General features: G+C 45.2%; 1 protein-coding gene and 1 non-coding gene across 2 annotated transcripts; one reads left to right on the top strand and one right to left on the bottom strand.

Annotated features, from left to right (window-relative positions):
• Window positions 1-5,044: 5,044 nt before the first annotated feature.
• LOC123136360 (receptor-like protein 2) lies at window positions 5,045-9,405 on the bottom strand. The gene has a single exon (XM_044555726.1). It carries the CDS (start codon window positions 8,963-8,965, stop codon window positions 6,815-6,817), a length of 2,151 nt encoding a protein of 716 aa, XP_044411661.1. The 5' UTR covers window positions 8,966-9,405; the 3' UTR covers window positions 5,045-6,814.
• Window positions 9,406-10,447: 1,042 nt separating this feature from the next.
• On the top strand, window positions 10,448-10,637 carry LOC123140238 (U2 spliceosomal RNA). The gene has a single exon (XR_006469886.1). It is a non-coding gene; the product is annotated as a U2 spliceosomal RNA (small nuclear RNA).
• Window positions 10,638-22,029: the final 11,392 nt, after the last annotated feature.

The raw sequence follows: 22,029 nt of genomic DNA, 5'->3' as shown, positions 1-22,029 counted from the left end.
AATGTCCTTGTGTATTTGAAAACAAGTTCAACATATACTGAAGCTTAACTTAAAAAATGTTCAGTAAGTATGTTAAAAATCCAGGATAATAGCCAACCTAGTGAATGAAAAAAGAAAGAAAAAACAAAAAAAAGCCGAAACCAGAAACAAAACTAAAGCATACTAAGAGAAATGGAATGAAAAGAAACCTGGGCACCTCTCAAAAAAAACCTGGGCAACGAACGAGCCCGAGCGCGTGCGCTGATAAAAAGCGAAACGGAAAAACAAATTGCAGGCCACGCTGGCCCAACCGCCGGCCCAGGGTGCTTCGGTATAAAGAAAATCGAGCGTCTATATTACACTAGTAAGCTTGCACGTGCAACACACGTCTCAACTACAATACATTAATTCTAGGCAAACGATTCTACCCGTCCGACCGACAAAGTCAGCCGATCGCGCGCGGGGTCATTGGATCGTGAGAGATCGTGTGTCTCCCAACGTGTCCCGATTCACCATATCTCTCGTCCTCTTGTTTTGCTCGCTCTCACCATCTCATCCTCTCTTGTTCACCCGTTCCCCTCCCCTGGCTCCACACCTTCCCTCTAGAGCTGCAAGCAGGCAGGGGCGAGGTATACACAGGCGGAGGCAAAGGCAGGGGACGCATGGGGAAGCGGAACACGGAGGCAGGGGCAGAGTCAATCCCGTGCGCGGGGGAGGCGGGCGAAATAGGGACGCGAAATCCATGGTTGCAATCGCTGAAATCGGGCGGCTGCACGGTGACCTGCCCAAATTTGGGCCGATCGGCCCTTAGTTCTATCATTAAATAGACCTACTTTTTTGAAAATTTTAAATCTCATACAAAGTACTTATAATACCTAATTTTAGAGTCATAAAAATGACTGGAAATGGGATGTTTAGGAATTAAGATGCCAACGTCCACTGCTTAGCAACTATGAAGAGCATTGACTAACTCGTACTCCCTCCGTCTCATAATATAAGAATGTTTTTCAAGCTAACATAGCCTGAAAAACGTTCTTATATTATGGGACGGAGGGAGTAGAATATCAATTCCATGTTTCAGAAGGCAGTATATGACATCATAAATCTATGAGCCAATCTATCTAGATCCCAAACTAAAATTCAAGTGCATACAAATGTTTTACATAGGCAGATCAAGGAACAAATCCGTAGATGAGTGCTCGTTATGCTCGAGCTATAAACTATACAGCTAAAAGTATATGATCTACATGTCAAAAAATGTACTACCTCCAATCCAAATTAGTTGTAGCTCAAACTGATGTATCTAACACTTAAATAAGTCTAGATACATCCGTTTCAACGACAAGTAATATGGATCGGAGGGAGTACGTGATCTGAACAGATGGACTACAAACTGGTTGAGAACGACAATTGAACAAAGACAGACTGGAACCGAAGGGTTTACCTTGATGGAAAAGGGAATCAAAGAACATGAATCTGGTTGAGCGCAAGATGGTTCCTGGCCTGGACAAGAAGAAATCAAAGGAGAAAAAAATGTGTTTTCTCGGATGAGCTATCCATCTAAAGTTTATCTCACTTTTGTAAGTGTTGCATCTAAAATACATGAAGGTGGCTAAGATTGGGAAGCAAACCTTTTGATAGCTATCGACAAATCAATATCACTCCACATATGAGAGGTTTACCAATTCTGCAATCGATAGAGATAGACTGGGCATTTAGTCGTTCACCAGAATCATCACCAAAATCCTTTACAGCCACTAACTCTGTTAACCTGACCAGGTAGCTGACGTGGAGAAAAGCAGAGTGTTTATGAAACCAGATGTTAAGTGTGTAGGGTAAAAGATTATTAAATCATGATTTGCATCATCACAACAAAAACTTTTGTAGTACCTCATGAATACGCAATGCATAAAAATATGAAAAACGTGAGAATACAGTTGCAAGTAATTTGATTTGAACAGAAATAAAGATCCCCAACTTACACTATTGTTCCAAACATAGAAGTCCGAAAGAGGAAGATTTTGGCCCAATCATCCACCTCTTATGCCAAACTGATTCGAGCAGGAACTGGAGTACTGTATCTCTAGCACAATCAACAGCTAATTAAAAAATTGAACTACAGAGTCAGAGTGCTAAATCACAAATTAGTGCATGTCTGCAGCTGCACAATTTCCAAAAAAATATATGGTGGAGAGATGAGTTACCTTCTTGCTTCTTAACTACTGAGCATTGTGCCAACTTTCTGTCTCAGTGGTGCTTCCCAAGCCCCAGCTTGAGGTATGTACATGGAGGAGAAGCATGGAAAGTGAAGGGGAGAACTGGAGGTAAAGAAATCAAAAGGATAAATAGTTCACCTAGGCTTGGGGCGACGATGGCATGGCCATGGAGAAGAGATCGAGCAATAGGCCCTAAAAAATCCCATATATTTACATGACAACAGGACCTGGCTAGATCCATCTCCTCTTGGAAAAGATCTCTTGATTCGTTGAAGCAATGAAACTGACACCATAATATTTTGAATTAAAATCAGAAATCATTTTCCTCTCTTGGCTAAGTAAAAGGAAGCTTGTATGTAAAACAATTATTTGGTAACTGATATCATCAAGAAACCTTTGTTTCTATCATGTTTTCACCTGCATACGTGATGCATAGCAGTACCCCATTACATAAGAACCAGAGCTTGAATTTACATGAGTCCATTACTCTCCAGATCTAGCAATGGCTCCTATAAATATGCAATTCCTACAATGCAGTTATATTCTAGACAAGGTCCTGATAAAGAACTTGATTACTACCAGGATAAGAAGGTGCTAATGATTAAAAATAGAAGGTGCCAGTGAACTAAAATAATAGAAGGTGCTAATGATTTCATGTTTCTGAACTAAAATGCAAAAGTTAAAACAACCGTTTTCAGTCGAGCATTGACGCAAACACTCTTTTTTTACGGGGAGGCGCAAACACTTGTTGGGCACACATACAACACATCTGATTACCTGAGTCAACACGCACGCACAACACACATGTATGTCGGTCGACCGGCCGCACATGCCGTTAGTCATCCATCCAACATGCATACCACGTCGGCAGCATCATGCACGTACAAGCCAGAATTTGTAGGGGGCATTGGACACTGAGGCGGCCATTGCAACGACGATCGAATGATTACAGTCAGCCTGCTATAATGTGCCCCAGAAATCAGGCTTGCTCTACAATTCTTATTGTACAGTGAGTCATGCATGAACAAAATCCCATGCGCAAAACCCTAATATATATGATTGAGAACCGTAAGGCACGAACAAAATCCCATGCGCAGAACCCTAATGTATATGATTGAGAACGGTAAGGCATGAACAAAATCCCCTGTACAGTTCAGCAATAGGAAATCCCCTGCACAAAATCCCCTGCCCTTTGGTTGGAAGTGCAAAAGAAACTCGGTTTGGTATGTTGCAGATTGGTATGTCACACACTATGGCAATACTTTTACTCAGTTTCTTCAGTTATCAAATCTTACTTGAAAGAACACCTAAATTTATACTCCTTCATCTTCTTCATGAAAGGCATATTTTGATTGCTCAAATCCAAGTACCGACTAATAGTACAGTGGGGTTCATTTAACACAACGGTGAACATTTTCATGCCCCGGTGATATGATACTTCTATCTCCGCTACAGTTTTATTGTGATTCAAATAGGACCTGGAGGCATTAGACATTACCAAAAAAAAGACAGAGAACTGCCATAATTTACAACATGCTTTTGGTTTCTGAAACTCTATTGCATTAAGTGGGTTCCAAAAAAGAAACAAAGAAGAGTTTACTAACTTTGAGTTGTAGATCAAGAGTGCAGACCAAAGTGTAGTTGTCATGCACGTAGTATTAAGTTCACTTGTCAGGGACTGCCAGCCAGGTAATGATTATCAAATCAACTGATCTCCAATTTCATAAGTTAGTTCGGCGATGCATCGATCCACCCAAATTTAACAGAAGTTAAAAGCCTGAAAACAAAAAAAAACATTTTAGAGTCGTGAAACAAGTGAATCTTCTAACCATACAAGTAAATCTTAAATTATGCTACACACTTGGTTTTGACACCATAAACAAAGTTTCAGACAGCTACATGGAAATATTCTTTCTCTTTCAATAGCCATGATCTATGAAATATACAATTGTTACAAATACTATCAGTATTAGCTTACTTATAATTACTACTGTAGCCTTGACAACCCATAGCTCATAGTCATAGATGAATCCATTGGTGACACTCTACTACCATTGATGAATCCATTAGGAGTGTGCCTGCTGAATCAGAACATCTTGCCATGATCGTCCAGTTCTCTGCTAACATAGATTCCAATGCTTGTAGTAGGTTGAGTTCTTCCTAGAGGCATCTTGCAAAAAGAAACTTACTTGCGACGGAGGCGTAGTGGTGGCGTGGCGTAGGCCAAGCTGTGGCTCTGGAGGCGGCGAAGGACGCGGCGGGGTGGCTCCGGCGGCTGGGGAGGCGGTGACCCGCAGCGGGGCGGCTCCCGCGGCTCGGAGGCGGCGACACGCGGCGCCGCGGGAGGCGGCGACCCGCGACGGCTCCCGTGGCTCCGGCGGCGCGAGGCGACGGTGAAGGGCGCGGTTTCCCGTGGCTCGGCGCGAGCCTGCGGCCAAGGGCGCGGTTGCGGGAGGCGAACGGCGCATGAGGAGGAGGAGGAGGTCGTGCGGGAGGAGGAGGAGGTCGTGCGGGAGGAGGAGGAGGTCGTGCGAGCGAACGGTTCTTATTTTTTTTTACTGCGGGGCAGATTAGCGATCGATCGATTGTGGCTTGTTGCGGGTTGGTAGCGTTAAACACAGAATGATTAAGGGTCATTAGATTTTGATGATGGATGTGTGTGATTGTTTGGATCTGCCCCTCTCTTTCTTTTATAATGGTAGTAGATGAGCGTGTCTATGGCGTTGTGGCTAGCACGCCCGTGTGCGACTGGTCGCGAGTTTGAATCCTGGCAGGACGCGATTTTTCGTTTCTTTTATTTGTTGTCCAATTCGACGGAAATTTCAATCGAGTCCGTGGAAAACTTACGAACTAAAAAAAAGTCCCTCAGAGGACTTTTTCCCGCAAAAAAAAGACGTTCATGTGATTGACTATAAAGTAAGGGGGTTTTCTGCCAAATAACATGCCATGTAGGCACCTGATAGGCGGGCCTGGTTGGTCAGATACACCGTCGGTACGTATTTATACGCGATTTAGCCCGATTTGCAACGGCTTGTCTGAAACTTGATACTGATACGTAAAAATTTTGAAAACTAGTATCAATTCGCTAACACCATCCCAAACGTGGTACTATCGTGTAATTTACTCTTCCGAGGGCTTTGTGAGCGGAAGAAGAGGCCCGCCGCCGGCGGAGCCATGGTTGTTGTGGCACGTCGGCCGGGATCCTCCTGCTCCTCAAATACCGGACCCGACGCATGCCCTTGACATCGTCGAGGCAGATCCCCTGATCCGCCACCTCTGTGACCTGATTTAAGTATGTCCACCTACAGACCGGGCCGCTTGCCGTGCCCGGTTCATCTCCTATTGGCCTATCCCATCATATGAAACCCAAAACCAGCTTCTCACAGGCAGTGACCCAGTTCGCCGGCGGCCGGCGGCGCGGCGGACCTGTGCTGCAGCACCCGGTGCCTGGACGAAAGGCATGTAGAGGATCAGCTCAGGGCTGAGGGGCACGTCCCTTGACCTTCCTCTGGCTCCGTAATCCCCCGCGAGGGCGACGGAGCAGTTCGTTGCGACTCGGCGCCGTGCAGCCCGGCGTGCGCTGGTGGACGGAAGCCGGAGACTGGGAAAGCAGTCAAGTTGCATCCTCTCAAGAGGTACATCGCTCGAAAACACTCGCTGTTAATACATGGTGGGTGCGAAATCAGCGTCCTTCTTACTCAATACCTTGAGATGCACTCTGCTTATAAAATCTGTTCAATGCCAGTGATTGTCTTCATAGCAGCTACCATCCTTGTTATCGTAAGAACATTTTGTTATGGATTTTTGGAGGTGTGCCGTTCAATGATGTTAGTGCTTATACCCAAGGATTTAGTATGGCTCAACCGTGTGGTCTTATATTGCTCCAAAGCAAAGTAAATTGTTAAAAGCAAAGCTAGGTGAACACAAACAAGATGAGTTCTTGACACATCTAGAATGCTTCAGTTTAACCAGTAAGAATGGAACTAGAATAAAAGGTTGTGGGTAGCTAGTCACTCCATTACTGAGAAAAGAGAGGATAACAATTAAGTAGACTCCTTCAAATGTAGCTTTTTGCGGTTGAACTCTGCTCTGTCTTCGGTAAATCGTAGGTTCTTTTCCTTCCTCTATTCCTTATGTTTGGAAATAATTTTGCTCGGTGTTGTTTTGATCCTATTCATTGTCTAGTGAAGTTGCAGTAACTTATTTGTGATCGATCCCATGTACATGTACCTACTGATATTCTTTACTGATGCAAGAGAAACAGCAAAGTGGCTGGCACTGTACCATTGTTTTCCCCGGCTGATGATCTCAAATATTATAAGCAGTGTTTATTGTCGAAATTTAAGCTATTAGAACATCAAGAGTACATACTCTGATGTGCTGAATTGTGTTATATGGAATGCTGAGATGACAGTTTTCTACAGAATATCTTACATTGTTACATACTTTAACATCTCCACATATTGAAATCACTCTTCACCCTAGAATATTTAATTGCTACTACCTAATTGTGACTTGCACCTAGAGGAGAAGCTTATTCGCTGGACGTGTTGCTAAACCTGAGTAGCAGCCTAATATGAACGAAATTATCATAAACCAATATGTGAACCCAAGTAGGACTAGCTAAAATACCTGGATAAGACTAACTGATCATACAACACCCCTACACCAAAGAACGCACTGAAGGCAATCACAAAGCCCACCTTGTAGTCAGTTTGTTTTCTTGACAGAATGATGGCTTCTTGTGCTTTTACAGAAACACATTTGTGACTGAGAATAGAGCCACACAGCTTTGGGTTCCCATCAAAACTAGAATTCTGAAATGTTTCAAACTGGCCTCCAGATGGAATAGGCCCTTGTAGGTCATTGTTTGAAATGCTGAATGCTGAAAGGAAGTGCAGGCTATTCAATGCAGCTGGGATATCACCTGTGAGATTGTTGTTGGACAAGTCTAGCACCTGCAAGTTTGTGAGGTTGCAAAACGATTGGGGGATCTGCCCGAATAACTTATTGAAACTGAAATCAAGTACACCAAGCACTTCCAACTGACCAATCTGTGGGGGAATCACACCTGTGAAGTTGTTGTTGCTTAGATTTAACGTGTTTGGGAAAGATGTAACCACACGGTATTGAAGTGATGGACCTTTATAAAGAGGCAGCTCAAAGACCCTTGGGTCCAAATGAGTTTTGCTGTCAGTTAGCATGGGCATCTCCGTGAAGGTTAACAGAATCTCTCCTATAAGATTGTTATTTGACACATCCATAAAGAAGAGATATCTTAGGGAGCTGATCCAGGTTGGTATTGGCCCAGTGAGTTGATTGCTATTTAAAAGTAACATCTTCAAATGTGTGAGCCTTGATATCCATACAGGTATTTCTCCCGACAACTGGCAATCTTTGATGTCCAAAACCTGGAGATTTTCAAAGCCATCATTGCTGTCATCCTCTGGCATGAGCTCTCCCTTGAAGTTATCGCCGATAAGAAGAGTGGTAATGTTCCTGCAGCTCTTAAGGATCTGAAGTGTATTTGTGATGTTTGTGAAATTGTTTTTACCAAGTGCTAGGAAGGAGAGGGACTTCAGATTGCTTATTTGTGGTGAAAGCTGCCCATGTAACTTGTTGCCTTCTAGCCGCAGTGCAGTCAGATTGCTGCAGGAGTAAATGCTTTCTGGAACTGTGCCAGTGAAGTTGTTGTTCAGAAGGTCTAATGTTTTCAGAGAGGGAAGGTTGGAGAAATTGACCTTGGTGAGTTCTCCACTGAATTTGTTCGTCTTGATATCAATTGTTCTGAGATTCGTGCAGTTGCTCAGAGCTGATGGCAACTCCCCTAACATCATGTTGTTGTCCAAATGGAACTCCTCCAGTTTCTTGAGCTGACCTATAGAATCTGGAATCCTGCCACTGAATTTGTTCCCTCCAAGATCTAGGGTGACGATATTTCTGAGGTTGATTATGAGCACATCATCAAGAGCTCCATGTAGATCATTGTTAGGAAAAGACAGGTACTCCAACAAGGTAGCGTTGAAGAGTTCATCTGGGAGTGTTCCACTGAGGTTGTTGTTCCCGGCCCTGAGCTCTCTCAGCCTGGAGCAATCACAAAGTCCTTGGGGGATGTTGCCACTGAATTTGTTGAAGCATAGATCAAGCACGGCGAAGAATGGTGAGGTTTCACAGAAATAAGCTGGTATCTGCCCAGTAAAGCTGTTGTTGCTGGCATTGAGTGCGACCAGATTCCCCATTGCTTTCCATATGGTGGATGGAAACTGTCCCACAAATAAGTTGCTTGAGATGTTCAGTACCTGCATAGACCGGTCAGGGGTTGAAGATGGCAGCTCGTCGAGTATGCTATTGAGCCGGTTAAAGCTGACATCAAGGGTTGTGATGCTGTTGGAGAACACCAACTCCACCGGCAGACCACCGGACAACAAGTTGTCAGAGAGATCAAGGTACTGCAGCCCGGTTAGGTTTCCAAGGGATTGTGAGATGTGCCCGTGGAGGCCCTTCGAAGGCAGCAAGACAGCGGTGACCGTCCCATCTTCCCTGCAGGTGATCCCTTCCCACTTGCAGCAATTCGTGCCATTCCGCCAGGATGCAGCGAGGCCACCGTCTTGTGAGAGCTTGGCAAGGAACTGGAGAAGGGAGCCCTTCTCCTGCTCCGTGCAGGAACTGGTATGAGAGGCCAAGCAGACCAGCAGCATAAGAGCAAGGCCGAGGGAAGGTATGTGCAATTTGTTGGTGTGTGTCTTGTACGAAAAATGGAGTGACTGCATGGTTTAATTATGATGAAACTAGCATGGAATCCAGATCCTTAAGTTGTGCACTGGCAAGGTAAGGCATCAATGGTCTTATGGAGAAACAACACGAGATGAACAGAGAAGATTGTATCTTCTTGCCCCTTATAGTTTTTTTTAGAAGAATAGGGCAGCGCCCCTTATAGTCGTAGTCGTTATGAGAAGATTGGGTCAAGGATTCTGTGGCTGTTGTTTTCATGGACCTTGGACTGGGATTTGTGTTTACCATGGACCTTCTGGGTGGGACTCGGTAGTGCGTGAGGACTGAGGAATAGAGTGGCAGGCTGACTGGTCACTTGAGTGATGCGTATGTGGACAGTGGACATGGTCTGTCGAACAGAATCCGGTTGTGATTCGGGGACTGAAGGTTTAGTTGAATAGTATTGTATCCAGTTTTGATGATCTTTACTGTATGCGTAGCTGTACTTGTACTCCTTTGTAGTCTCTTTGTACGAGTACTTTCTCATTGACCATCAGTACGTGTAGACGTGTTTGCATTTATTTAACCCAAAGCATATCATCATTAGTTTCATAAATCCACATGTTTAACCAGTATTTTTCACTTTGCAACAGATAATTTGAAAGCAGTTTGCTCCAGCTGAACCATCTTGCTCACCCATAGTAACAGAGACGATGAGCTCTGCCAGGTGATTGAGAAAGGTGTGGAGCATGGCCTGATGGGCATGCCCAGCTCGTGCTCTGAGCGTCCTGAGCACGGGGTGACTAATAGATCATCGCGGGTGCAGCTTCCGTCAGAGTCAGAGGCCGTGGCGGGGCCTCGGAGTTCTCCATTCCCCTTGTCCCAACTTCTTCTCCTCGGTAGTAGACCGGGTAACGTGTGAAGACTTGTAGTAGCAGTATAACTGATTGTGATGGGCTAGCTGATTACCAGTTAGCTAAATAGCCGGTCTTAAGAATTTGTATTTATTTGGGGGTTATAATAGTTCTGTCCTGATTTTCAGATGGTGTCATTTTGATTCTCTTCTTGGGAGTTAGCCTATGATTTTGCTCGCCTGTCGATGATCGATGTCTTGTGATTCAGTTCCAAGGGAGGGGATACAACAAGTCGCTGGCGCTCTGCAACCTTGAGCATACGGCCTGCCTGGTATCCTATTGTTGGCTTCACAATCTGTTTGATAAGTTATTGGGCTGGACAAAAAGCTGGCCCGGTATCGTATTGGTGGCGCGGAAGGCGGAACCCAGGTTGCGGAGGATGCTGCTTCTAATTTGTTTAGTCCCACACCTGTCAGCTCAAACAACTCAGTCGGACCAAAGTGCTACTACCTCCGTTCTAACTAATAAAATATTAATGCATGTCATCAAAAATTATATCGTCTGATTCGTATTGCATTAACTTTATGTTAGTTAAATTTATGGTCAAATTTTAACACTAAATACGAAGGGGGCCAATAAATCAGGACGAAGGTAGTATAATTGGATAGGCAGGAAACGTTTCAAAGCATATCTTTCTCGGTCTTTTGGCTAAGATCAATTGTAGTATTTGTTCTTATCAGTATCTGATGTGGGTTACACACCCACAATGATATTAAATTTATCTTTTATGGGGGAGAGTTCACCATACTAGCTTGCTAGTGGGGCTCTCAAGTGTCACCTATGCGTTGTATAATTGCCTAGGCCTGGCTCACCCCAACCAAATCAAAACTATCAATTTATCTTTTTTAAGTTACAATTTATCATCATAACCAGTGATTTATGTGAACACATTCTTTACTGTATTTTTTTTGCGGGGAAAAAAAGGTTCTTTACTGTCAATGCAGCTTTAAAATTACAGATTGAAGACAACAAACTCTTTGCTGAATTGATTTAAAAAGAACTGTTTGTTGAATTACTAACATGTTCCCCTATGTTAGGTCTTTCAGAAAAGTACATGCTTCGTTGCTAAATGACCTCAGCTATTAGCCTATCACCTATCAGCACAGTTTTGGGCATGGGTTACAGACTTACAGTTCAACATGTTTGTAATAATTTCTTTGTGTTAGCTTCATTCCGCGTCACCAAATTACAGGGAAGTGCCATGGAAGGATCTGTTTGGGGGCACAGAATATAATCATTGTCTTCTAGTGTATAGAGTTTAATTTTTTTGAGGGGTGTGTATACTATAAATCACGAGTGGACATGGTACCACGCGAGGTTGCTATCATGCCCGCCCGTTCCCACATGATTCGTGCTATTGTAATACACTCACCAGGTATATGCATTTCTCAGGGTGAAGTATTCCTATATGGACAATGTATTCCCAGAGTCAATTAGTGACCATGGCCCACCAATCTGACAAGAGGAGTTAATCTCTCATTTATCTGGAGCAGATGTCTACGGCAACCTGCACACTAGTCTGCATTTTGTCCCCAGCCCCTCTCCATCCGGTAGCTCCTCCTCTGGTTCTCACAGCCTCTTCATGTGCTACTCCTGTATGTCGCAGATTAGTTCAGCAGCTCTAATCCATGTACAGAACGACGAGGGTGTTCTCTCCCCTGATCTGCTGCCTCATTGTAATGGCTGGGTATGTTCTCACAAGTCTTGCTATATATAGTACTAGTGAACATAACAAACTGCAAACGTTCTGCCCTCGCGAGCGCTGGAGCTTGATGCCATGGTCACCTTCTTGTTCTATCTTTCCCCAGCTGGCAGGTTGAAGAAGGTTGTACAGTGTAGGAGTATTCCAGTTGCCTGCGCTAATTAATCTATCATGCCTAATTTTCAGAACAAGACTTGTTTTGTGTTATCTTCCCGTGAATGATATTTTTTACCACATGCGTGTATGTTGTTTACATTCATTCTTAGGGGGGTATCCCATCATGCGCTAGGTAATACAACGTCATTATCATGAACGCATAACTCTTATAAACTAATACAGCAGTACACCAGAATTATACACACGCAAAATAAACTTGGACAAAACAAACCAAAACCAAAACGGCAGGGCCACACTTGTTAAATGCCATTCAAGGCGTAAGTATAGAATAAACACACCTTTAAACCCTGTTGACCAGTGTTTTAAATGGTCTCGTCAGATTAACATGGCAGAACAACCAGGACCGTACTTTGCATGGTTATGCATGTGTATTCAGCTCCATTTAAAATGGCTAGCCACCAACACATGTACGTGTATTTGCCGAATTGACCTGACGTATCATTCGGGTATCTATTTAATCACTATATTAATTGCTAATCTCATAGCATGAATGGGCTGCCCAGATTACATCCTCGCTTGCCACCATGTCTTAAAAATCCACGTCCGGTGTGTAAAAAGTTTAAAAGAAAGAAAGAAAAACAACAGTTGAGTGGCCTTGGCCCAAACATTCAGACCTTGGCCCACATCCAGTGCCGAGCTATCCCTAGAAATCGAACACATTTAGCGTCGCGCAAATGGCGCCCCCTCGCCTATGCCACATCATCACAGCGACGCAGCCAATGATGAGAGAGGCGCACTGTATATCGAGCGAACGAAGAAAGAAACAAAACATGATTTCCTCGAGCGTCGGATTGGGCGAGCGACTCCTCCCAGCTAGGGTTACCACCACCGCCACCGCCGCTGCCCTCCCCCACGCTCGTGTTGGAAATATGCCCTAGAGGCAATAATAAAAGGATTATTATTATATTTCTTTGTTCATGATAGTTGTCTTTTATTTATGCTATAATTGTATTATCCAGAAATCGTAATACACGTGTGAATACTTAGACCACAACATGTCCCTAGTGAGCCTCTAGTTGACTAGCTCGTTGATCAACAGATAGTCATGGTTTCCTGACTATGGACATTGGATGTTATTGATAACGGGATCACATCATTAGGAGAATGATGTGATGGACAAGACCCAATCCTAAGCATAGCACAAGATCGTGTAGTTCGTTTTGCTAGAGCTTTTCCAATGTCAAGTATCTCTTCCTTAGAACATGAGATCGTGTAACTCCCGGATACCGTAGGAGTGCTTTGGGTGTACCAAACGTCACAACGTAACTGGGTGACTATAAAAGTATGCTACGGGTATCTCCAAAAGTGTCTGTTGGGTTGACACGGATCGAGACTGGGATTTGTCACTCCGTATGACGGAGAGGTATCACTAGGCCCACTCGGTAGTGCATCATCATAATGAGCTCAAAGTGACCAAGTGTCTGGTCACGGGATCATGCATTACGGTACGAGTAAAGTGACTTGCCGGTAATGAGATTGAACGAGGTATTGGGATACCGACAATCGAATCTCGGGCAAGTAACATACCGATTGACAAAGGGAATTGTATACGGGGTTGCTTGAATCCTCGACATCGTGGTTCATCCGATGAAATCATCGAGGAGCATGTAGAGCCAACATGGGTATCCAGATCCCGCTGTTGGTTATTGACCGGAGAGCCGTCTCGGTCATGTCTACGTGTCTCCCGAACCCGTAGGGTCTAACACTTAAGGTTCGGTGACGCTATGGTTGTATGAATATGAGTATGCAGCAAACCAAAAGTTGTTCGGAGTCCCGGATGAGATCCCGGAAGTCACGAGGAGTTCCGGAATGGTCCGGAGGTAAAGAATTATATATAGGAAGTGCATTTTTGGCCATTGGGAGAGTTTCGGGGATCACCGGTATTGTACCGGGACCACTGGAAGGGTCCCGAGGGTCCACCGGGTGGGGCCACCTATCTCGGAGGGCCCCGTGGGCTGAAGTGGGAGGGGAACCAGCCCCTAGTGGGCTGGTGCGCCCCCCCCCTTGGGCCCCCTGCGCCTAGGGTTGGAAACCCTAGGGTGGGGGGGCGCCTCCACTTGCCTTGGGGGGCACTCCACCCCCTGGCCGCCGCTCCCTTGGGAGATCTGATATCCAGGGCCAGCGCCCCCCAGGGGGCCTATATAAAGGGGGGAGGAAGGGCAGCCGCACCTGTAGTCTTGGCGCCTCCCTCTCCCCTGCTACACCTCCTCCTCCTCCCATAGTTGCTTGGCGAAGCCCTGCCGGAGCCCTGCTGCATCCACCACCACGCCGTCGTGCTGCTGGATCTTCAGCAACCTCTCCTTCCCCCTTGCTGGATCAAGACGGAGGAGATGTCACGCTGACCGTACGTGTGTTGAACGCGGAGGTGCCGTCCGTTCGGCGCTAGGATCTCCGGTGATTTGGATCACGATGAGAACGACTCCCTCAACCCCGTTCTCTTGAACGCTTCCGCACGCGATCTACAAGGGTATGTAGATGCACACCTCTCTCTCGTTGCTAGAAGAACTCATAGATTGATCTTGGTGAACGTAGGATTTTTTTTATTTTATGCAACGTTCCCCAACAGTGGCATCATGAGCTAGGTGTATGCATAGTTCTCTATTGCACGAGTAGAACACAAATCTGTTGTGGGCGTAGATCTTGTCAACTTGCTTGCCACTACTAGTCTTATCTTGCTTCAGCGGTATTGTGGGATGAAGCGGCCCGGACCGACCTTACACGTACGCTTACGTGAGACAGGTTCCACCGACTGACATGCACTAGTTGCATAAGGTGGCTAGCGGGTGTCTGTCTCTCCTACTTTAGTTGGAGCGGATTCGATGAAAAGGGTCCTTATGAAGGGTAAATAGAAGTTGACAAAATCACGTTGTGGTTATTCGTAGGTAAGAAAACGTTCTTGCTAGAACCCAATTGCAGCCACGTAAAAGATGCAACAACAATTAGAGGACGTCTAACTTGTTTTTGCAGCAATTGCTATGTGATGTGATATGGCCAAAAGTTGTGATGAATGATGAATGATATATTATGATGTATGAGATCATGTTCTTGTAATAGGAATCACGACTTGCATGTCGATGAGTATGACAACCGGCAGGAGCCATAGGAGTTGTCTTAATTATTGTATGACCTGCGTGTCAATAATTTAACACCATGTAATTACTTTACTTTATTGCTAAACCGTTAGCCATAGTAGTAGAAGTAATAGTTGGCGAACAACTTCATGAAGACACGATGATGAAGATCGTGATGATGGAGATCATGGTGTCATGCCGGTGAAGAAGATGATCATGGAGCCCCGAAGATGGAGATCGAAGGAGCTATATGATATTGGCCATATCATGTCACTACTATATAATTGCATGTGATGTTTATTATGTTTTATGCATCTTGTTTACTTAGAACGGCAGTAGTAAATAAGATGATCCCTCATAATAATTTCAAGAAGGTGTTCCCCCTAACTGTGCGCCATTGCTAAAGTTCGTCGTTTCGAAGCACCACATGATGATCGGGTATGATAGATTCCTACGTTCACATACAACGGGTGTAAGACAGTTTTACACATGCAAAACACTTAGGTTAACTTGACGAGCCTAGCATGTACAGACATGGCCTCGGAACACAGAGACCGAAAGGTCGAACATGAGTTGTATGGAAGATACGATCAACATGGAGATATTCACCGATGATGACTAGTCCGTCTCACGTGGTGATCGGACACGGCCTAGTCGACTCAGATCGTGCAACACTTAGATGACTAGAGGGATGTCAAATCTGAGTAGGAATTCATTAAATAATTTGATTAAATGAACTTAATTATCATGAACTTAGTCTAAAATCTTTGCAAAATATGTCTTGTAGATTAAATGGCCAACACTCATGTCAACATGAACTTCAACGCGTTCCTAGAGAAAACCAAGCTGAAAGATGATGGCAGCAACTATTCGGACTGGGTCCGGAACCTGAGGATCATCCTCATAGCTGCCAGGAAAGAATATGTCCTAGAAGGACCGCTAGGTGAAGCACCCATCCTAGAGAACCAAGACGTTATGAACGCTTGGCAGTCACGTGCTGATGATTACTCCCTCGTTCAGTGCGGCATGCTTTACAGCTTAGAACTGGGGCTCCAAAAGCGTTTTGAGCAACACGGAGCATATGAGATGTTCGAGGAGCTGAAAATGGTTTTTCAAGCTCATGCCCGGGTCGAGAGATATGAAGTCTCCGATAAGTTCTATAGTTGTAAGATGGAGGAAAATAGTTCTGTCAGTGAGTACATACTCAAAATGTTTGGGTTGCACAACCGCCTGTCCCAGCTGGACATTAACCTCCCGGACGAGGCGGTCATTGACAGAATCCTTCAGTCGCTCCCACCGAGCTACAAGAGCTTTGTGATGAACTACAATATGCAGGGGATGGTGAAGACCATTCCTGAAGTATTTTTAATGCTGAAGTCGGCAGAGGTTGAAATCAAGAAAGAACATCAAGTGTTGATGGTCAATAAGACCACTAAGTTCAAGAAGGGCAAGGGTAAGAAGAACTTCAAGAAGGACGACAAAGATATTGCCGCGCCCGGTAAGCCAGTTGCCGGGAAGAAGTCAAAGAATGGACCCAAGCCTGAGACTGAGTGCTTTTATTGCAAAGGGAAGGGTCACTGGAAGCGGAACTGCTCCAAATACTTAGCGGACAAGAAGGCCGGCAACACTAAAGGTATATGTGATATACATGTAATTGATGTGTACCTTACCAGTACTCGTAGTAACTCCTAGGTATTTGATACCGGTGCCGTTGCTCATATTTGTAACTCACAGCAGGAGCTGCGGAATAAGCGGAGGCTGGCGAAGGACGAGGTGACGATGCACGTCGGGAATGGTTCCAAGGTCGATGTGATCGCCGTCGGCACGCTACCTCTACATTTACCCACGGCATTAGTTATGAACCTCAACAATTGTTATTTAGTGCCAAGTTTGAGCATGAGCATTGTATCTGGATCTCGTTTAATATGAGATGGCTACTCATTTAAATCCGAGAATAATGATTGTTCTATTTATATGAGAGATATGTTTTATGGTCATGCCCCGATGGTCAATGGTTTATTCTTAATGAATCTTGAACGTAATGTTACACATATTCATAGTGTGAATACCAAAAGATGTAAAGTTGATAATGATAGTCCCACATACTTGTGGCACTGCCGCCTTGGTCACATTGGTGTCAAGCGCATGAAGAAGCTCCATGCTGATGGACTTTTAGAGTCTCTCAATTATGAATCATTTGACACATGCGAACCATGCCTCATGGGCAAAATGACCAAGACTCCGTTCTCCGGAACAATGGAGCGAGCAACCAACTTATTGGAAATCATACATACTGATGTGTGTGGTCCAATGAGTGTTGAGGCTCGCGGAGGACATCGTTATGTTCTCACTCTCACTGATGACTTAAGTAGATATGGGTATGTCTACTTGATGAAACACAAGTCAGAGACCTTTGAAAAGTTCAAGGAATTTCAGAATGAAGTAGAGAATCAACGTGACCGAAAGATAAAGTTCTTACGATCAGATCGTGGAGGAGAATATTTAAGTCACGAATTTGGTACACACTTAAGGAAATGTGGAATCGTTTCACAACTCACGCTGCCTGGAACACCTTAGTGTAACGGTGTGTCCAAACGTCGTAATCGCACTCTATTGGATATGATGCGGTCTGTGATGTCTCTTACCGATTTATCGCTATCATTTTGGGGATACGCTCTAGAGACAGCTACATTCACTCTAAATAGGGCACCGTCTAAATCCGTTGAGACGACACCGTATGAATTATGGTTTGGGAAGAAACCTAAGCTGTCGTTTTTAAAAGTTTGGGGATGTGATGCTTATGTCAAGAAACTTCAACCTGAAAAGCTCGAACCCAAGTTGGAAAAATGCGTCTTCATAGGATACCCTAAGGAAACCATTGGGTATACCTTCTACCTTAGATCCGAAGGCAAGATCTTTGTTGCCAAGAACGGATCCTTTCTGGAAAAAGAGTTTCTCTCGAAAGGAGTAAGTGGGAGGAAAGTAGAACTCGATGAAGTACTACCTCTTGAACCGGAAAGTAGTGCAGCTCACGAAAATGTTCCTGTGGTGCCTACACCGACTGGAGAGGAAATTAATGATGATGATCAAGGTACTTCGGATCAAGTTGCTACTGAACTTCGTAGGTCCATGAGGACACATTCCACACCAGAGTGGTATGGCAACCCTGTCCTGGAAATCATGTTGTTAGACAACGATGAACCTTCGAACTATGAAGAAGCGATGGCGGGCCCAAATTCCAACAAATGGCTAGAAGCCATGCAATCCGAGATAGAATCCATGTATGAAAACAAATTATGGGCTTTGACTGACTTGCTCGATGATCGGCGAGCGATAGAAAACAAATGGATCTTTAAGAAGAAGACGGACGCGGATGGTAATGTTACCATCTATAAAGCTCGACTTGTCGCTAAGGATTATCGACAAGTTCAAGGGGTTGACTACGATGAGACTTTCTCACCCGTAGCAAAGCTGAAGTCCGTCCGAATCATGTTAGCAATTGCCACATACTATGATTATGAGATATGGCAGATGGACGTCAAAACGGCATTCCTTAACGGCTATCTTAAGGAAGAACTGTATATGATGCAGCCGAAAGGTTTTGTCGATCCTAAGAATGCTAACAAGGTATGCAAGCTCCAGCGATCCATTTATGGGCTGGTGCAAGCATCTCGGAGTTGGAACATTCGCTTTGATGAGATGATCAAAGCGTTTGGGTTTATGCAGACTTATGGAGAAGCCTGCGTTTACAAGAAAGTGAGTGGGAGCTCTGTAGCATTTCTCATATTATATGCAGATGACATACTTTTGATGGGAAATGATATAGAACTTTTGCACAGCATTAAGGCCTACTTGAATAAGTGTTTTTCAATGAAGGACCTTGGAGAAGCTGCTTACATATTAGGCATCAAGATCTATAGGGATAGATTGAGACGCCTCATAGGTCTTTCACAAAGCACATACCTTGATAAGATATTTAAGAAGTTCAATATGAATCAGTCCAAGAAAGGGTTCTTGCCTGTATTGCAAGGTGTGAGATTGAGCTCAGCTCAATGCCCGCCCACGGCAGAAGATAAAGAAGAGATGAGTGTCATCCCCTATGCATCAGCCATAGGATCTATTATGTATGCCATGCTGTGTACCAGACCTGATGTAAACCTTGCCGTAAGTTTGGTAGGAAGGTACCAAAGTAATCCCGGCAAGGAACACTGGACAGTGGTCAAGAATATCCTTAAGTACCTGAAAAGGACAAAGGACATGTTTCTCGTTTATGGAGGTGACGAAGAGCTCATCGTAAAGGGTTACGTCGACGCTAGCTTCGACACAGATCTGGATGACTCTAAGTCACAAACCGGATACGTGTATATGTTGAATCGTAGAGCAGTAAGCTGGTGCAGTTGCAAGCAGAGCGTCATGGCGGGATCTACATGTGAAGCGGAGTACATGGCAGCCTCGGAGGCAGCGCATGAAGCAATATGGATGAAGGAGTTCATCACCGACCTAGGAGTCATACCCAATGCGTCGGGGCCAATCACTCTCTTCTGTGACAACACTGGAGCTATTGCCCTTGCCAAGGAGCCCAGGTTTCACAAGAAGACTAGGCACATCAAGCGTCATTTCAACTCCATCCGTGAAAATGTTCAAGATGGAGACATAGATATTTGCAAAGTACACACGGATCTGAATGTCGCAGATCCGTTAACTAAACCTCTTCCGCGAGCAAAACATGATCAACACCAGAACTCTATGGGTGTTCGATACATCACAATGTAAGTGGGAGACTGTTGGAAATATGCCCTAGAGGCAATAATAAAAGGATTATTATTATATTTCTTTGTTCATGATAGTTGTCTTTTATTCATGCTATAATTGTATTATCCGGAAATCGTAATACACGTGTGAATACTTAGACCATAACATGTCCGTAGTGAGCCTCTAGTTGACTAGCTCGTTGATCAACATATAGTCATGGTTTCCTGACTATGGACATTGGATGTCGTTGATAACGGGATCACATCATTAGGAGAATGATGTGATGGACAAGACCCAATCCTAAGCATAGCACAAGATCGTGTAGTTCGTTTTGCTAGAGCTTTTCCAATGTCAAGTATCTCTTCCTTAGACCATGAGATCATGTAACTCTCGGATACCGTAGGAGTGCTTTGGGTGTACCAAACGTCACAACGTAACTGGGTGACTATAAAGGTATGCTACGGGTATCTCCGAAAGTGTCTGTTGGGTTGACATGGATCGAGACTGGGATTTGTCACTCCGTATGACGGAGAGGTATCACTAGGCCCACTCGGTAGTGCATCATCATAATGAGCTCAAAGTGACCATGTGTCTGGTCACGGGATCATGCATTACGGTACGAATAAAGTGACTTGCCGGTAACGAGATTGAACGAGGTATTGGGATACCGACGATCGAATCTCGGGCAAGTAACATACCGATTGACAAAGGGAATTGTATACGGGGTTGCTTGAATCCTTGACATCGTGGTTCATCCGATGAGATCATCGAGGAGGATGTAGGAGCCAACATGGGTATCCAGATCCCGCTATTGGTTATTGACCGGAGAGCCGTCTCGGTCATGTCTACGTGTCTCCTGAACCCGTAGGGTCTACACACTTAAGGTTCGGTGACGCTAGGGTTGTATGAATATGAGTATGCAGCAAACCGAAAGTTGTTCGGAGTCCCGGATGAGATCCCGAACGTCACGAGGAGTTCCAGAATGGTCCGGAGGTAAAGAATTATATATAGGAAGTGCAGTTTTGGCCATCGGGAGAGTTTCGGAGGTCACCGGTATTGTACCGGGACCACCGGAAGGGTCTCGGGGGTCCACCGGGTGGGGCCACCTATCCCAGAGGGCCCCGTGGGCTGAAGTGGGAGGGGAACCAGCCCCTAGTGGGCTGGTGCGCCCCCCCTTGGGCCCCCCTGCGCCTAGGGTTGAAAACCCTAGGGTGGGGGGGCGCCTCCACTTACCTTGGGGGGCACTCCACCCCCTGGCCGCCGCCCCCTTGGGAAATCTGATCTCCAGGGCCGGCGCCCCCCCAGGGGGCCTATATAAAGGGGGGGAGGAAGGGCAGCCGCACCTGAAGTCTTGGCACCTCCCTCTCCCCTGCTACACCTCCTCCTCATCCCGTAGTTGCTTGGCGAAGCCCTGCCGGAGCCTTGCTGCATCTAGGGCTGGACCAAAAACTCGTAGCTCGCGATCTTAATGAGCGCTCGATAGTTCGGCTCGTTAAGCTTGTAGCTCGCTTCTTAATGAATAGAGCCAATCATTGATTTTAGCTCGTTAAGCATAACGAGCTTAACGAGCGAGCTAACAATTTTCACGAGTAGCTCGTTAAGCTTGTTAGTAACAACACAACATATATTTTCATATTACGTGACAAACTTTTTGTTGCACCTTAGCCCATCTATTTAATATAATCGACATATGAGGCAACATACTACTTCATTTATTTTCTTAGTCATAATATTTTATCTTGAAAACCATACCCACACATTCATTATGTATATCGTAACACATTATAATCTGTTAACGAGCGCTCACGAGTGCTCACGAGCTTAACGAGCTTCAAACGAACCGAGCCGAGCAGGGTTTTCTGCTCGTTAATCTTAACGAGCTTAACGAGCCGAGCCTTAACGAGCACGAGCTTAATGAACCGAGCTGCTCGTTAGTCCAGCCCTAGCTGCATCCACCACCACGCCGTCGTGCTGCTGGATCTTCATTAACCTCTCCTTCCCCCTTGCTGGATCAAGACGGAGGAGACGTCACGCTGACTGTACGTGTGTTGAACGCGGAAGTGCCGTCCGTTCGGCGTTAGGATCTCCAGTGATTTGGATCACGACGAGAACGACTCCCTCAACCCCGTTCTCTTGAACGCTTCCGCACGCGATCTACAAGGGTATGTAGATGCATATCTCTCTCTCGTTGCTAGATGAACTCATAGATTGATCTTGGCGAACGTAGGAATTTTTTTTTTATTTTATGCAACGTTCCCCAACAGCTCGTGCCCTCCATCTTCCCCCCGAGCTCCATCTCCTTCGCCCTCGGCCTGCGCTCCGTCCCTTCCTCCTTGTTGGCCCATGAGCGTGAACCGCCGGAAACAGCAGCAGAGGGAGAAGTCGAGAGGGCATCAGGCAAGGTGAGTTCCCAATCCTCACATTCTCTGTCTCTCTGTATTGCTTGACGCGCGGGACCGCCCCCTCCTCTGCTGCCGCCGTTGGGCCGTATGGCTCCCGAGCTGCGC

Source organism: Triticum aestivum, chromosome 6B, assembly GCF_018294505.1.
Source record: "Triticum aestivum cultivar Chinese Spring chromosome 6B, IWGSC CS RefSeq v2.1, whole genome shotgun sequence".
NCBI classification, from domain to species: domain Eukaryota; kingdom Viridiplantae; phylum Streptophyta; class Magnoliopsida; order Poales; family Poaceae; genus Triticum; species Triticum aestivum.
The sequence above is the reverse complement of the archived record's forward strand: the minus strand, read 5'-3'. Positions and strand labels throughout refer to the sequence as shown.